The 17,376-nt window shown below is 47.6% G+C and overlaps 1 protein-coding gene across 2 annotated transcripts in view; it reads right to left on the reverse strand.

Annotated features, from left to right (window-relative positions):
- Positions 1–11,302: 11,302 nt before the first annotated feature.
- Positions 11,303–17,376, reverse strand: part of REEP6 (receptor accessory protein 6) — a 64,269-nt gene continuing 58,195 nt past the window's right edge. Inside the window, exon 6 of one of the 2 annotated variants that reach the window (XM_082243150.1) lies at positions 11,303–11,533. In XM_082243150.1, the coding sequence (XP_082099276.1) occupies positions 11,516–11,533 (18 nt within the window). In that variant the 3' untranslated portion in view covers positions 11,303–11,515. The remainder of the gene's footprint in view (positions 11,534–17,376) is intronic. The other variant, XM_082243151.1, reaches the window with a different exon arrangement.

A 17,376-nucleotide genomic window follows, 5' to 3' on the forward strand; every position in this document is an offset into this window, starting at 1 on the left:
TTACCGTAAAATCCTTTTCTCTTAGCTCATCGACAGACGTAGTCCTCGGTGATACACCACCTTCGGGTTATGTTACCTCCGCAGGAGCAGGACTAGACAGGAAATTAAAAAGCTCTGGCCACACCCTAGGGGCAGTCCCAGAGGGTATATCCTCTCTCTCTCTGCCTCAGCAAATCAGTTATGTGAAAAAGCAGTGCTTAGAGAATTTAACCCAACCCAACTCCAAAACAGAGGGGCGGGGACTACGTCTGTCGATGAGCTAAGAGAAAAGGATTTTACGGTAAGATTTTACAAAAATCCATTTTTCTCTAGCGCTCATCGACAGACGTAGTCCTCGGTGATACACCACCTTCGGGACGTCCCAGAGCAGTATCACAACTGAGGGGTGGGAAAATGGAAATCAATCCCAATCTAGAAGGCCCAACCGGTGCCAACTAGAAGTTTACAATGCTCATCCTTAATGATGAGACTCAACCAAAAAAAGAGAAAACTATTTTTTTTTTTTTTTTCCAAACAGAAAAAAACCCTCGAGGTAGACCACCAGTCTCCTCAAATTGCGGCCTGCAAAACCTTGCGGCCAAATGAGGCATCCGCCGATGCCGTCACATCAATTTTATAGAATTTTGTAAAGGTATGTACCGACGACCAGGTGGCCGCCTTACATACCTGGACCACTGACGCCTGATGGCGAAAGGCCCAGGAAGTACTGAGCGCTCGAGTGGAGTGCGCCCTAACAGGGAACGGAGGACTCTGACCCTTAATAGAATAAGCCTGTACCACCGTTTGTCTAATCCATTTGGCAATGGTCGCGGCAGATGCAGGCAAACCCTTACTGGGGCCATCCGTGATCACAAAAAGTGAATCCGTCTTACGGAATGATTCCGTAGCTTTCAGGTATACCCTGATTGCCCGAACCACATCTAAGGAATGCAACGCATGTTCCCAATGATGCTTGGGCTGAGGACACAAGGAAGGTAGTACAATATCTTCATTCAGATGAAAATCTGAAACCACCTTGGGAAGAAAAGATGGCTTAGGATGAAGTACTACCTTATCCCTATGAATCACTAGGTATGGTGACTGGCATGATAATGCAGCCAGTTCTGACACCCTGCGAGCAGAAGTAATAGCCACCAAGAAGGCCACCTTCTGGGATAGAGTAAGCAAGGGAATCTCCCTGATGTTTTCAAAGGGAGGTTTCTGTAGAACCGACAAAACCAAATTAAGATCCCAGGGCGGTAAGGGCGCGCGGACTGGAGGAGCCAGGTGCCGCACCCCCTGGATGAAATTCCGCACCAAGGATTTGGTAGCTAAAGGCTTCTGAAAGAAGATTGCTAATGCTGAAACTTGACCCTTGATGGTGCTCAAGGCTAGCTTCTGCTCAACCCCTTGTTGCAAAAAGGCCAATATTCGAGTCACCGAATAGGTACGTGGAGGAAATCCTAAAGATTCGCACCACGCAATATAAGTCTTCCATGTGCGATAATAGACTTTGCTGGAAGTCGCTTTCCTTGCTTTAATAAGGGTAGGAATGACTGAAGTAGACAAACCTCTGTCCTTCAGTACTTGGGTCTCAATGGCCAGGCCATTAAAACCAGCGACTGTAAAGCACGAAGGTAAATTGGTCCTTGAGACCACAGACACTCCCTGAGACGAAGTTCCCACGGAACGTCTGCGACTAACATGTCCAAGTCGGCCAGGCCGGCTTGAGGAGGCCAGCCTAGAATTTCTAGGACCACTGGCGCTGATTGGATCTGAACCAGGCGTCCCTAGAGGTATCTGGCCCCGACCATCCGAGAAAGTCTGGTCGTTTTCTGTTCCCACACATTTATCAGATACCTGATTGCTATCAGGAAGGGTGATCTTCTCTGGTTGAACCTCAGGGACCGAAGTCACCCGACTAGAGGCTACTTGGCCTATCTGGTCAACCAGATCCGATTCCTGTGAGGTATCGGGACTAATCTTAGGAAAGGTAAAGGAAAAGATCTTTTCAGGGAACGGTAACTACCGCTTCCTGTGGTACTTAAATGTTGGAAGGGAAGAATCGCACCGGTAGTAGTGGTTGATGCTCGATCTAATGTCCTGAATACCGGTGAAAACGTCCCCCCACCCTGAAACCGGGTGGGGGCGCACCTTCAGGCTGTGTACTCCTTTGCTTCGGGTTTGGCTGGGTTGGTCCCCTTCTTGAACCCTCCTGGAGGAGTCTTGCCTTTCCCGCTAGTACCAGCCGGGCGCCCTCTATGGGCGGTAAAGAAAGGTCCTCGCTTGTTGCGAGGTCCCTTAGCTTTTGCAGCCTGTGGCAAAAAAGTGCTCTTGCCCCCAGTGGCATCCTTAATGATTTCATCTAGGTTGGCTCCAAATAGACGATTCCCCTGAAAGGGGAGATTGGTCAAGGTCTTTTTGGAACCTAGGTCAGCTGACCAGCATTTTAACCACAGCACACGTCTGAGGATCACTGCTAACTTAGATGCATGCCCTAATAGGGGAGTAGTGTCCAAGGCTGCGTCACAGATAAACCGTAGCCCTTGTATGATCTGTTCCATCAAATCAGATGTCTCCTGGGGAATATCTTTTCCCCTAAGATCTTGGCGTACCATCTTCGCCCATTCCGTAAGTGTCTGGGAAACTAGACCAATAACGATTACTGGTCTAAATGCTGACCCTATCAGAGAAAAGATAGTGCGGGACTCTGCTTCTATCTTTCGATCCACCGGATCCTTAAAGGACGAAGTGTCCTCCACTGGAATAACCGTGGCTTTATTCAGCCTGGAAATAGGCGGATCCACGACTGGTGGTACCGTCCATTTCTTAATGATGGATTCCTCAAACGGATAGCATCTAGCAATACGCTTGCCACAACTAGTGCGTCCACCAATGCTTCTTCCTGAATTATAGCAAGAGAAGAAGCGTCCTCCTCACTGTCTGAGGGGGCTTTACCTGGGATAACAGCCCTTGCAGAGGAACCTGCAACTGCCGTGACCATCTCTGAATCTGAGTCAGAGGTGTCAGATGGTATAGGGGTAGGCGGGGGTCGCTTCCTAGACCCCCGTCCCTGACAGGCCGCCTCCACCCGAGCCACCATAGACTCCAAAATTGCTGTAAATGACTCTATACTCTGTGCACCGGCGGGTCCCGAGGCCCCCTCGAGGGAAACAGGTGGGGGAATATGTGTGGCAGGGTCCATAATAACTCCAGTTGCTTCCTGGATAATATAATTCAAAAGTAAAGAAAAAAACTTTTTTTTTTTTTCTGACCCCCAGCGCCACAAAAAGCCCCTTAGTGTTACCTGCTTAGGGATCCCTATCGATCGAGAGAGAGAGATAGACCCCCAGGCTCACCACTTGATGCTCAGAGTTAAACTGCAACAGCTTACAGCGCTGTCTCGACAAACAGGAAGTCTCTTGGCTGGCTGCCCAGGAAGAAAGGAGGCGGCTCCGCCCCTCTGCACGCCTTCCGGCGCCTCCCCCAAGCTCCACGAGGTGTAGGATCACCTCAAACATGGCCGCCCCCATGCTGGAGACACGAGGCTACGCCAAAATGGCGGCTCGTGCGATCCAGCAACCTGAACTGAATAGCGGTGTGCTGCAGGGCACACAACACTCTCTCTGCATGGGGATATGGCGTGGTTGGCGGTACCGGCCCTGGCGGACCGCGTGGCCGTTTGGGAGGCCTGCTATTAGCTGGAGATCTGATTTGGAAGGCAGTCTACATGTCCGTGGCTTCTGACTGGTAGGTAGCTTATACTTAACCCATAAGATTCCCAGAATGCCACAGATTACATCTTTAAAACATGTATACAATAGATTGTTAGCTCCCAAGCCAAGCCTCCTGGCTTTTGCACACATAAATCACACTCAAAGTAGGAGGATTTGTGACATGTTATAGGATAGAAAGGACTCTTTCTTACCATACAGAGAGGGGCCCGCGTTCACCACAAAACCCGTCAGGGAAAAAGGGGGAACATACTACTCACCATACCGGAACCAGGCGGGCACCAACTCCTGACAGTACCCCTCTCCACCGGGGCGGGAGGGCTGTCGACCGATACGGACGCCGTGACTCATGGTCTTTGGCGTTTCGGCGAGACGTTTAACTCGCGTGGACAGTCCTTTAATGGGACTTAGTCGCGGCCGACCCAGCGCGGAGCTATGGCCTGCACGCGCTCGTAGGCTGAACTGGGGTGACCACCGGATCTCAACATCCAGCCCGTCGCCCAGTTCAGCTTTCTTGCTTGAAGATCTCACAGGAACACTGGAGAAAAAGCTGTCTAAAAAATCTTTTTAAGAAAAAAATCTTGCCAGGACCTAAGATCCCAGCAAGGTGTCTAGGTCCTTACTCCTAACTAGACAGAAAATAACTGATTTGCTGAGGCAGAGAGAGAGAGGATATACCCTCTGGGACTGCCCCTAGGGTGTGGCCAGAGCTTTTTAATTTCCTGTCTAGTCCTGCTCCTGCGGAGGTAACATAACCCGAAGGTGGTGCATCACCGAGGACTACGTCTGTCGATGAGCGCTAGAGAAATCCAATTTTCTCTGTCGCTCATTGACAGACGCAGTCCTCTTTGATTAATATCAGTAGGGACGTCCCAAAGCAGTGCCACAAATGAGGGGTGGGATAACGGAAATCAAAATCCAATCCAGAATGCCCAACCGGAGCCAACCAGAAGTCTTAAAGGCTCATCGGACAAAAGGATGAGACTCAACTGAAAACCCAACAGAAAAAACCCTCGAGGTAGACGAACGGTCTCCTCAAACAGCAGCCTGCAGAACCTTGCGGACAAAGGAGGCATCCGCCGATGCCAGCACATCAACTTTATAAAATTTTGTAAAGGTATGAACCGACGACCAGGTAGCCGCCTTGCAAACCTGAACCACTGACGCCTGATGGCGGAAGGCCCAGGAAGCACTAAGCGCTCGAGTGGAGTGCGCCTTAACAGGGAACGGAGGAACCCAACCCTTAATAGAATAAGCCTGTACCACCGTCTGTCTGATCCATCTAGAGATAGTCGCGGCAGATGCAGGCAACCCCTTTCTAGGGCCATCCGTGATCACAAAAAGTGAATCCGCCTTACGAAACGAGTCCGTAGTAGTCAAGTATACCCTGATCGCCCGAACCACATCCAAGGAGTGTAACGCAAACTCGCGAGGATGACTGGGCTTAGGACACAGGGAAGGTAGCACAATATCCTCATTTAGATGAAAATCTGAAACCACCTTAGGAAGGAAGGATGGATTCGGACGAAGAACCACCTTATCCCTATGAACCACCAGATATGGGGAACGACAGGACAATGCGGCCATTTCTGACACCCTGCGTGCAAAAGTGATAGCCACCAAAAAGGCCACCTTCTGGGATAAAGTAAGCAAGGGAATCTCCCTAATATTTTCAAAGGGAGGTTTCTGAAGAACCGCCAACACCAAATTAAGGTCCCAGGGCGGCAAGGGCGCGCGCACCGGTGGAGCCAGGTGCCGCACCCCCTGGATGAAATTCCGCACCAAGGAATGAGTAGCCAGAGGCTTCTGAAAGAGGATTGCTAACGCTGAAACCTGACCCTTGATAGTGCTCAAGGCCAGTTTGTGCTCAACCCCCTGTAGCAGAAAAGCCAATATCCGGGCCACCGAGTAAAAACGTGAAGGAAACCCAAGGGATTCACACCACGCGATATAAGACTTCCATGTGCGATGAGACCTTTCTGGAAGTCTCTTTCCTCGCTTTAATTAGAGTAGGAATAACTGAAGCTGACAACCCCTTGTCCTTCAGCACCTGGGTCTCAACAGCCAGACCGTTAAAGCCAGCGATCGTAAAGCAGGATGGGAGATCGGTCCCTGAGACAGCAGATCCTCCCTGAGAGGAAGTCGCCAATGAACGTCCGCGACCAGCCTGACCAGGTCGGCGTACCAGGCCCGACGGGGCCAGTCCGGAGCTACCAGGATAACTGGAATTCCCTCCACCTCTATCCTGCGAAGAAGTTTCGGCAGCAACTTGAGAGGGAAGGCATACAGTAGCTGATACTGCCCCCACGGGGCGACCAGCGCGTCTGCGGTGTCCGCTAGAGGATCTCGGGAGCGGGCTACAAACCTCCACACCTTCCTGTTGAACCGAGATGCCAACAGATCCACATCCGGGGTGCCCCAACGAAGGCACAATTGGTGAAATACATCTGGATGAAGAGACCATTCCCCTTGATCCAGAATCTGACGGCTGAGAAAATCTGCCTGCCAATTTCCACCCCCGGAATGAATACCGCGGAGAGAGCTAGAACAAATCGTTCCGCCCAACGAAGGATGCCGGCCACTTCTACAGCCGCCAGGACACTCTTGGTGCCCCCCTGGTGATTGACATAAGCCACTGCCGTGGCATTGTCCGACTGAATCCGCACCGGGCTGCCTCGGAGCTGCTCGGTCCAGTGAATCAGACAAAGTCTGATCGCTCTCAGTTCCAATACATTTATCGTTAACCTGGATTCTTCCAGGGACCAGAGCCCCTGAGCAGATCGTCTGCCGAGAACCCCACCCGGATAGACTGGCATCCGTGGCGACAATCGTCCAATAGATTGGAAGAAATGACTTCGCCCCTGACTGAGCATTGGTGACCGAAGCCACCAAACCAGAGATTCCCTGGTCCGTTCGCTCAGCCGGATCAGATTGTCCAGGGAATCTGGATTCCGGTTCCATTTGAGAAGAATCTCCTTTTGAAGAATCCGGGTATGAGACTGGGCAAACGGTACTGCCTCGAAGGAGGCCACCATCAGTCCCAGAACCCTCATGCAAGTCCGCAGGGAAGGCCAGTTGACGGTCAATAATAACTGAGTCGTCGACTGAATCTTCCGGAGTTTCTCCGCCGGGAGAAACACTTTTGCCAAGGATGTATCCAAAGTTAGGCCCAGATAGTTCAGTCTCCTGGTGGGGACCAGGGATGATTTCTGCCGGTTCACTAGCCACCCGAACTCTTCCAAAGAGATCATAGTGATCTCCAAGTTTAGCAACAGAGCCAGCGGAGACTCCGCACGAAGAAGGTCGTCTAGGTAGCCTAGAACCGAAATGCCCTGCTGTCGCAACAGCGCCAAAACCTTTGTGAAGACCCAGGGAGCAGAGGCGAGACCAAAGGGTAACGCCGCAAACTGATAATGGTTCTCTCCCACGGAAAAGCGAAGGAAACGCTGATGTCCTGCGTAAATGGGAATGTGAAGATAGGCATCCTTGATGTCTATGGACGCCAGAAAATCCCCCTGATGCAGGGAGGCCACTACTGTGCGAATGGACTCCATCTTGAATTTTTGCACCCGGACAAAATGATTGAGTGCTCTCAAGTCCAGAATTGGACGCACCTTGCCCTCTTTTCTGGGTATTGTGAATAGGTTTGAATAGAACCCCTGAAAACGTTCTGTCCAAGGAACGGGGACCACCACTCCTTGTTGCATCAAATCCTTCACTGCCCCCCGGAAAACTTCTAAGCGATCCGGGGATAGTCTGATATTGGAAGGGAAGAACCGCACCAGTGGAAGTGATCGAAACTCGATCTTGTATCCCGACCGTATGACCTCTTGAACCCATTTGTCTGGAATCCTGGAGAGCCATGGGTCCGGAAACCGGTGAAGACGTCCCCCCACCCCAGATATGGGTGGGGGCGCACCTTCAGGCTGTAGTGGTCTTATCTTCAGGTCTGGCAGAGCCAGACCTTTGTTTACCCGACCAGCGCCCTTTGAACCCCCCTGGGGGGGCATTGGAGGACTTCGCCTTATCGCTCGCCCCAGAGGAGCGAAAAAACTTCTTATGAGCGGAAAAGGAAGGTCCCCGTCTGCGACGAGGTCCTTTCCCCTTAGTAGTCTGTGGTAAAAAGGTGCTCTTGCCACCAGCGATACCCTTGATGATCTCATCCAAGGTGGCACCAAACAGGCGATCCCCTCGATTAGCCAAGGCTTTTTTGGAAGCTTGATCCGCCGACCAGCATTTTAACCACAGCATACGCCGAAGGACCACCGCCGAGATCGATACGCGCCCCATTAATGGAGCGGCGTCCAGGGCGGCGTCACAGACAAACTGTAGCGCTTGTACCATCTGCTCCAGCAAGTCCGATACTGCCGGGGGGGAGACTTCTCCCCTCCAGATCTCGGCGTAACAACTTGGTCCACTCTGTCAATGTTTGTGCAACCAGAGCAATGGTGAACACTGGCCTAAAGGCTGACCCTATCAGGGAAAATATAGAGCGGGATATAGATTCCGCTTTACGGTCCACCGGGTCCCGAAAAGACGGAGCGTCCTCCACCGGGATAACAGTAGCTTTATTTAGTCTGGAAATCGGTGAATCCACCGACGGTGGTACCGTCCATTTATTAAGGAGGGATTCTTCAAACGGATAGCGTCTAGCAATCCGTTTGGAAATACCAGGGGTTCGTTTTGGACGGACCCATTCTTCCTTAATTATATCTTGAAAACATTTGGGCAAAGGAAACCCCTTTGCCATCTTGGTAGGCTTGCGAGTACCAAAAGCAATTTCAGTATCAACTGCCTCCGTAGGTGTAACCTCAAGTCTTAAAGTTTCCCTCACAGACACAATCATGGCATCTACCAGCGCTTCATCTTGCGCTATAGCGGAGGCAGAAATGTCTTCCTCGCTATCTGAGTAGATGGGATACGAGACACTAGCCCCAGAAGAGGGACCTGCAGCCGCCGCGACAGGCTCAGAATCTGTATCTGAAGTGTCAGACGAAATAGGGGTAGGCGGGGGTCGCTTTTTCGCCCCCCCGTCCCTGACAGGCCACCTCCACCCGGGATACAAAAGACTCCAAAACCGCTGACAATGTATCAATAGTAAGTGGAGAACTGGAGGGTCCTGCGGCCACCTCGAGGGGATCAGGTGGGGATACATGTGTGGCAGGGTCCATGACAAATCCAGGAACACCTGCCAGCAAACAAGGATTGCAAAAGAAAAAAAACTTTTTTTTTTGTATGTAATCCCCCAGCGCAACAGCGCCCCTCAGTGCCAAATGCTTCGGACCCCCACAGAGAGAGAGACCCCAAGGGCTCACCACCTGATGCACAGAAGCTTCTACCGAACTGCTCTCAGCGCTGTCCTTACAGAACAGGAAGTCTTATGGATTGATTTACCCGGGTAAAGGAGGCAGCCCCGCCCCTTTACAAGTCTTCCGGCACTCCCACCGCTGCTCGATAGGTAGGTGCCTGATAGTATCACCCCTCTGCACAACTGTTTCAACAGTAACGCCAGCGGCGCCCTGTCTCCATCCTTGACCGACATCAGTCATGGATTCCTCAGTCCTTTTACAATGCAGGCTTTCTTTGCAGCGACAGACTCAGATTGTCAGCTCCCAAACCAAGCCTCCTGGAGTGGTATACCTTACTCACCAACTCATACTAGCGAGGGGGAGATATGCAAAGTGTGTCACAGGATAGAGGGGAACCCGGGATCATGAGGGTCCGACCATCCACAGAGGGGCCCGCATCTATTCCCAAAACCCGACAGGGGGAGAGGGGGGAACATTCTACTCACCATACCGGAACAGGCGGACACCCACTCCTGACAGAACCCCTCTCCACCGAGGTGGGGGGGGGCTGTCGACCAATACGGACGCCGCGACTCAGTTTCTGACTGGTCGTAGGCGACCTGGCGAGACGTTTAACTCGCGGGGCCATGTCGCGGCCGACCCAGTGCGGAGCTAGGGCCTGCACGCGCTCGTAGGCCAGCTGGGGTGACCACTGGATCTCAACATCCAGCCCGTCGCCCAGCTCCAGCATAATTGCTTGAAGATCTCACAGGAACAAAAACTGGAGAGAAAAAGCTAACTAAAAAAGATCTAAAAAAGCTTGCCAGGACCAGAGATCCCAGCAAGGAACTTAGGTCCTTACTCCTGACTAGGCAGAAAAAAACTGACATCTTGTAGCAGGGAGAGAGAGGATATACCCTCTGGGACTGCCCCTAAGGTGTGGCCAGAACGTTTTTCCTGCCTAGTGTCCTACTCCTGTAGGGGGCAGTATAACCCTACTGATATTAATCAAAGAGGACTGCGTCTGTCAATGAGCGACAGAAATTGCAACCACAATCTTTGGACAAATCTAGGATTGAGTCATCAGAAAGGTCCCTACACACAAAAAATAAAAAACACTACAGTTTTGCATCTCTACGTCTATTTGAGACCACCCTTCCCTCCTTTGTTTGGAAGGTTGGTTGCTGCCACTGGATCAATACAACATTGTCTTTTATCCTCTTTTGTTTGCTTCTACGATATGTGGACACAACACATGCTGTCTAACAGGTCTATGCTCTGAATTTCCACCGAGGAAGAAATCAATACAGATTTTGAAATATGTCGGGGTGTCTTATGTCGCATCATTGATCAGTTGTTCTACCATTGGCACTGACTGTGCGCCAGACCTGAGCAAAACCTACTAGTGTGGTATTAGGTTAGTTGCGTACTGTACTGTGTTAATATTGTTGGATTTATCACTTTCTATATACGTATACAAAATGTTATCCTTGTCCAATAAATTGTTTTTATTCAATTACACCTCCTTTATCTCCACTTACTCCTTTACCCCCGGATCGGCCTTGTCCATTGATATCCCCATGGGACGTCTTTGTTTTTTACTCCTGTAGGGAGCAGTACAACCTGATGGTCAAGAAGATTCTGGAGCTGTGTCCGTCAATGAAAGAAAGTAAATATATATATTTTTTTTTTACACTGCTTTTTATACAGCATTTAATTTTAGAATACTTACAATTGGTTATCTTCCACTTAAACCCTAGCTGTAAAATTGGTCTATTACATAGTCATATTGTGCTTATTTTTTGAACTTAAAAACGTAAAGAACAGCACACCGTCTACAAGAAACATTTTTATTTTACCAATTCACAGTACAGTGAAAAAGTGCCTTCAAGAAATGCACCATTTGGATTTATAGCAATTGAACAGAATATATAGTGATCAAACTTTTAGGGAGTTTTTGTGGGTGAGACAGAATAATAAACTAAACTAGGCAGCCTAAAGTTCCTGTACCACCAGATGAAAAGTTGCTAATGGCACTGTGACCAGCTTCTCTGAAGATAGAACCGATTTATTTTTTAATGGGAAATCTTACTGAAAACACTTGCTAAAGCAATGGCTACTACAAAAAAAAAAAAAAAAAAAAAAAAAAAAAAAAAAAAACAACCTTGGGGAGAAAATGCTTTGTAAAGATCTTTATCAAGCAGCTTTACATCTCTAGACTGTTCATTACTACTTGACTACGATCTTGTTAGTGGCAACTTCTCGTAATAAATAAATGGATAAGACTGTTTCCCAGTACATCCTATGCACAGACTTTCACACCATAACGCTTTTGTGTTCCATCAGATTAGTATTTAAGTGGTAGGTTTAAGTATGGCAACAAAATGGAGAATACCGAGAAGCAAAACAGATATTTAAGTGGAAGGAAAGATAAATCAGTCTTTAAATTAAAGAATGCTTTTCATAGCTTCAATGGTGCTGGTCATTTGCTCTTTTCGGTTTCCAGTGAATGGATTACTGCTCCTTCGAGTGCTACGTTAAAAGAAGAAAAAAAAAAGTTAGACATATATACAAGATATCTTGTTAAGTATTTTGAAAGGGAACCTATACCGAGTGTGAAGGACGCAACATCCTGCATGTACACATCCACTTCCCATCACTGACACCTTTGGCTGACATACCATTTACGACACTACAATGTCCTAGCACTCCAACGTTGCAACTTTAAAGTGTCCCTAAATGCAAGAAAGGAAAAAAAAAAAAAAAAACACAAATACCACTTGCAATGCTTTATTACTGTTATCTGGATTGGGGCTTTGCTTCTCCAAGGAAGGTTTAGAGACACTTAAGGTGTTGCGTTGGCAAAATTAGAGAGTTTTATTTTTCGGAGTTGCAAATGTGTATGTAAATCTGTCAGTACATCTATACTAGAGCTGCATGATTAAATATTAAAAAAAATATAAAGAAAAAAATAAAACTGTCTTGATTTACCCCCACACAATCTTAACCCAGCATTTTCACGATTTGTGTAACAAGTGCGGAGCAGTTCCCTGCTCACAGCAGTTAAAAAAAAAAAAAAAACAACCCCACGCAAAAAAAAAATTGGGATTCTCATTTCATCCAGAAAACGTGCAGCTCTAATCTCTATGCACATAAATGTGGAAAGAGGTTGCTGGGATGTCTGTTTAAAGGTCATTTCAGTCATAGGGGAGTGGCAGAACAAAGATTTTACCTTTATTCCAGAGCAATAAACAAGTTACAACACCGGACTGTAATTTCCTAAGAGCAGACCAGACAAGTGCTTTATAAGTGAACATATAGAATTTTCCCCCATAAAGAAAAAATAAATAAAAATTTCTTCCTACATATAAAATATTTTAGAAGTACCCCTTTTAGCCAGGTGGTGGTGTGTGTCCAAGAATCTGGTTTTCTGCTTAGCTGAACAGGCCTGAATACCAGGTTATGGTTAAGGCCCCATTCACACTATTTGTAGGTGTTAACATGTAATTGCTCATTAAGCCATTACCTGTGAATGATTGGCCCTGGAAGCAGATAGTCTGCATCCAGGGCAAATCATCCACAGGTAATTGCTGCATGAGCAGTTACATGCTGGCCGCGAACAGCAGCAGGAGCGGTTAGCCTCCCATTGCTATCAATTGGGCTTCCCATCCACAGCTAATCACAGGGTCTCCCACAGCAAATTGTGAATGGGATCTTAAACATGAAGCAGTTAGCTGAATGACTCCGTCATTCACATCCCATTTAGTTACAGACTATACCTTATAGATGCAGTCTATAGGGGGATTAACCGCTTACCGACCAGCCGCCGTAGTTTTACTGAGGCAGGTCGGCTCGGTCCTGCAAAATGACATACCTGTACATCACTTTGCGCGCACACATGCCAAATTGGCCACAGAGGGAGCCAATCAGCGGGTCTGGCAGCCGCGATGTCGGCCAGGAACCCTCTGCCGTGGCCACTGCCGTCGTCACTTCCTGTCCTGCATTGCTTCATGGGAGCTGTTTGTAATCACTCCCAGGAGGCAATGGGCAGTGACGTGGGCGGCCGACCTCTCCTCACATCGCGTTATTTCCAAACCGGAAATTACGCATGAGAGGCGGAGTCAAGCGCGTTCAGCGCCATCTTTAAGAAGGCTAACACTGCTATTTTTGCCAATAGTGACAAAATCTCGTGTGATTTCCAGTTCTCAGGGATGTATTGCATTCAGTCCGTGCCCCGCCCCACCACCTCTCAGTGACTGAAAGCATTACATCCCATAGAGCTCACTGAGAGGAGGTGGGGCAGGGACGGAGGCAGGGTGGGGCAGTTTGTCGGATGCATTATCCCACAATAGACAGAGCAGAGGGGAAAAAAATCTAATGCCAGATTCTGCCTCGCTCTGTACTATCGCTGTATGGCTGATTCATAGGGACAAATGGCGGGAATATTATCTGATTACAGAACAGTCACACAGCTCGGGGCACATTAAAGGGGAACTCACCGCACGGGGACACTGATGTAAAAGAGAACTCTCATGGGGACACGGACGCAATATAGGAACATTAAAGGGGAACCCTGACCGGAAAAAATAAAGGGGTACTCCGACGGGGACACATCAGAGTGCTCCTTTTATCTTGTGTCCCCGTCAGAGTCCTCCTTTACATCCAGTGTCCCTGTCAGAGTTCCCCTTTAATATCCCAGTCAGAGTTCCCCTTTAATATTCATATTTTATATCCGTGTCTCCATGAGAGATCTCCTTTACACCAGTGTCCCCGTGTGGTGAGAGTTCCCCTTTAATGTGCCCCGATAAGAGCTGTGTGACTGTTCTGTAATCAGATAATATTCCGCCATTTGTCACTATGAATCTAACATAAGAACCAGCCGTTCCGTCCCGCGCATGCAATATTCCACAAGACACCGGTCTAGAAATAACGCAAAATTTCTTCATTAGACAATTCGCAAGGGCTGCTGGGATAAACGACGCCGCTATCCCAGGAGCCCTTGCAAATCGCCGAGTGACGTAAACGCCTATAGGCAGCCAGACCCGGAAGTGCGGATGAATAAAGAAAAACGGTATTTCCTTATAAAAAAATAGTTTGCATTGTGTGTGTGTGTCTCTATGTCTGACTCTCTCTCCTGCACTTGTGTCTTCCGGGAGGCGGGGAAGAGATATAGAGGGCGGCAACTTCCTCCTCTATAGCAGCCTGTACTATGCCTAAAGCATAGTACTGCCCATGTGCAGGATTGCCTGCTGCATTATGGGTAGCCAGAATGAACAGCAAGCAGGAAGAAGGTCACCAAGTCTTACACTGCGGCTTCAGATGCCCTTAGTAAAGATGACAACGCACAGGCAGCAATGTTAAAAGTACGATTTTCACGAAACAAATACACTGTTCAACTCATAAATATGCAAATAGCGGTTTTGTCAAGCGAGATGTATTAATATTAATGGGCTATTTGTTTAAAAAATGATTCTGAGGGTGGAACTCCGCTTTAAGAAATTGAAAAAAAGGGTGGAACTCCGCTTTCACCAACTCCTGTGAACAGTGCCAAATGAAAATTTTTTCACACATCCGGGCGGTTCTTCCTGTCCTGGCCGCCTAGTCGATGACATCATTCGGCGATTCCTATGGACTCCTGGGATATCGGCGTCATCTATCCCAGGAGCCTTCAGGAAGCCCAATAACGAAATCTCATGGTATTTGCAGACTGGAAATTACACAAATGGGAGGAGCTTGGTGTAGTTTTGGAAGATTGAGGTCTGCCTGGAGGAAGTGCAGTCCGTGTTCAGGACACTGCTAGATTACTGCGCAGGTACGAGATTGCGAAGAGCATGCTGGGTAGCCAGCTGTACCTAATGCCGAAAATGCACACGAGTAGACTTCAGATGCCTAAACCCGAGATGGCCGTGCCTGCTTGCGAGATCATGTAAGATATTATGAATTTAAGTAGCCATCAGGAAGACAGTTAGGACAGTATGCAAATACGGACAATCACAGGGGAGATTTAAAATAAATAAAAATGCTTAGGGGGTCTGGAGCTCCACTTGGCCGGGTTTCATTCAATCACAAGTGTTACTTTAGAGTAGCCAAAGTAGGAATTTTTGACAGACTAAGCTTGTAATGGATTTGTCCAACAATGTGTCTAACCGGTTCCATTTAGCATTGCTTTGCCCTGCAACAAGACTGATAAATGTCCCCCAATGACTTTTACTCAGAATGCTTTACCCAAAACTTACTTTTCAGCTCTAAGTTTCCAAAGAAAAAAAGGGAAGTGGATTCATGGATGAAAGCAGCTATAGCAGAATACATTGGAATTTACTAAAAAACTGGAAAATGCAAGATCTGGTGCACCAGTGCATGGCAGACAATCTGCTTCTAATTTCAGCGTGTCAAATTAGGTTCTGAAAAAAAAAAAAAAAAAAAAAAGGGATTGGTTTCTATGCAGAGCTGCATTAGATTTTGCACTCTCCAGTTTTAGCGATTTTTAGACCCAACAGGGAAAATAGAACGTGGTAGTTGAAAAGAACAGGTTATCAGTGGCAGCCTAAAACACAAGATGTGAGCACTCGGTCAGACCCTCTACCAAGGAAAACTACATACTAGGTGATGGGAGCTCAGCTTAAAACAGGTCCATTTCATTCAGACAAAAACAATCACTGCTATCATTTCAAAAAACAAAAAATTAAAGGATTTTAATGCTCTCACATATGCTTTAGTGGCGGCTTGGGCTAACATGGCTAGAAAAGCTTGCATTGCATGGAGGTAAATAGTTGATACTGTATGTACCAACTTTTGCTATTTTAACCAGTCAAACTTTATTACAGTCTATCATGGTGTAAGGTTTGAAAACAAACCCCATTAGCATTTTATTTTCTGGGTAAGCAATATGGAAACTCTTTAATGACTGATAAATTAGTTTACTTCCGATACAGTAATATTTTGGATGCACGAATGGTAAAATGGCAATAAAGAAGCATTTTAGAACCAAAATTAGTAGGATTAAGAAAAGGAACAAACTCCACAGTAAATATCAAGGTATTAGAAATTAGCGTTTCTGTCCAACTGGAGCTTCCTCCGTAAAAGGAAAGAAACTACACTATGTGCATCAATGGAAGCACAGCGCTGTAGCTTAGGATGGCAAGGCACACTCCTTCTCCAAGCTAACAGTCAAGACTGTACGGTCAACGCTTTCCTGCGAAGACTGGAAGTTTAGGGAAGCAGCACAGAGAGCATGAGTAGGCAACATTGAATATCGTTAACTACAAATGCTGGGGTAAGAATTTAGGAGTCAAGTTTGCTGAGGAACGTTTATTTTGTTGTGCTCAATGTGTTAAATTCAAAATTGCTGGTGGTTTAATTCTAGTTTCAAGGGTTAGTTTATCTTTACCGAAAAATTGCCTATGCAGTTAAGGCAAGCCTGAAGAAAAAAAAAAAAAAAAAAAAAAAAAACTGGATTTTTGACTTACCGTAAAATCCTTTTCTTTTAAGCTCATTGACAGACGCAGACTTCTTGATTAATATCAGTAGGGATATACTGCCCCCTACAGGAGGAGGACACTAGGCAGGAAAAAGTTCTGGCCACACCTATGGGCAGTCCCAGGGGGTATAACCTCTCTTTCTCCCTGCATAGGATGTCAGTTATGTAACAAAGCAGTGTCAGAGAATTCAACCCAACCCAACTCAAAATAGAGGGACGGGTCCTGCGTCTGTCAATGAGCTTAATAGAAAAGGATTTTACGGTAAGTCAAAAATCCAGTTCTCTGTCGCTCACTGACAGACGCAGACTTCTTGATTAATATCAGTAGGGACGTCCCAAAGCAGTGCTACAAATGAGGGGTGGGATAACAAATAAAAATCCAATCCAGAAGGCCCAACCGGAGCCAACCAGAAGCAGAGGACTCATCGAACAAAGGGATGAGACCTAACTGAAAAAGAAACAAAAACCCCTGAGGTAGACCAACGGTCCCCTCAAACAGCGGCCTGCAAAACCTTGCGGCCAAAAGAGGCATCCGCTGATGCCAGCACATCAACTTTATAAAATTTTGTAAAGGTATGAACCGACGACCAGGTAGCCGCCTTCCAAACCTGAAGCACCGACGCCTGACAGCGGAAGGCCCAGGAAGCACTAAGCGCCCGAGTGGAGTGCGCCTTAACAGGGAACGGAGGAACCTGACCTTTAATAGAATAAGCCTGTACCACCGTCTGTCTGATCCATCTGGAGATATAGTCGTGGCAGACGCAGGCAACCCCTTTCTAGGGCCATCCGTGATCACAAAAAGTGAATCAGCCTTACGAAAAGAATCAGTAGTAGCCAAGTACACCCTGATCGCCCGAACCACATCCAAGGAGTGTAATGCAAACTCCCGAGGATGACT

Source organism: Pelophylax lessonae (assembly GCF_965119305.1).
Source record: "Pelophylax lessonae genome assembly, chromosome: 1".
Taxonomy (NCBI): domain Eukaryota; kingdom Metazoa; phylum Chordata; class Amphibia; order Anura; family Ranidae; genus Pelophylax; species Pelophylax lessonae.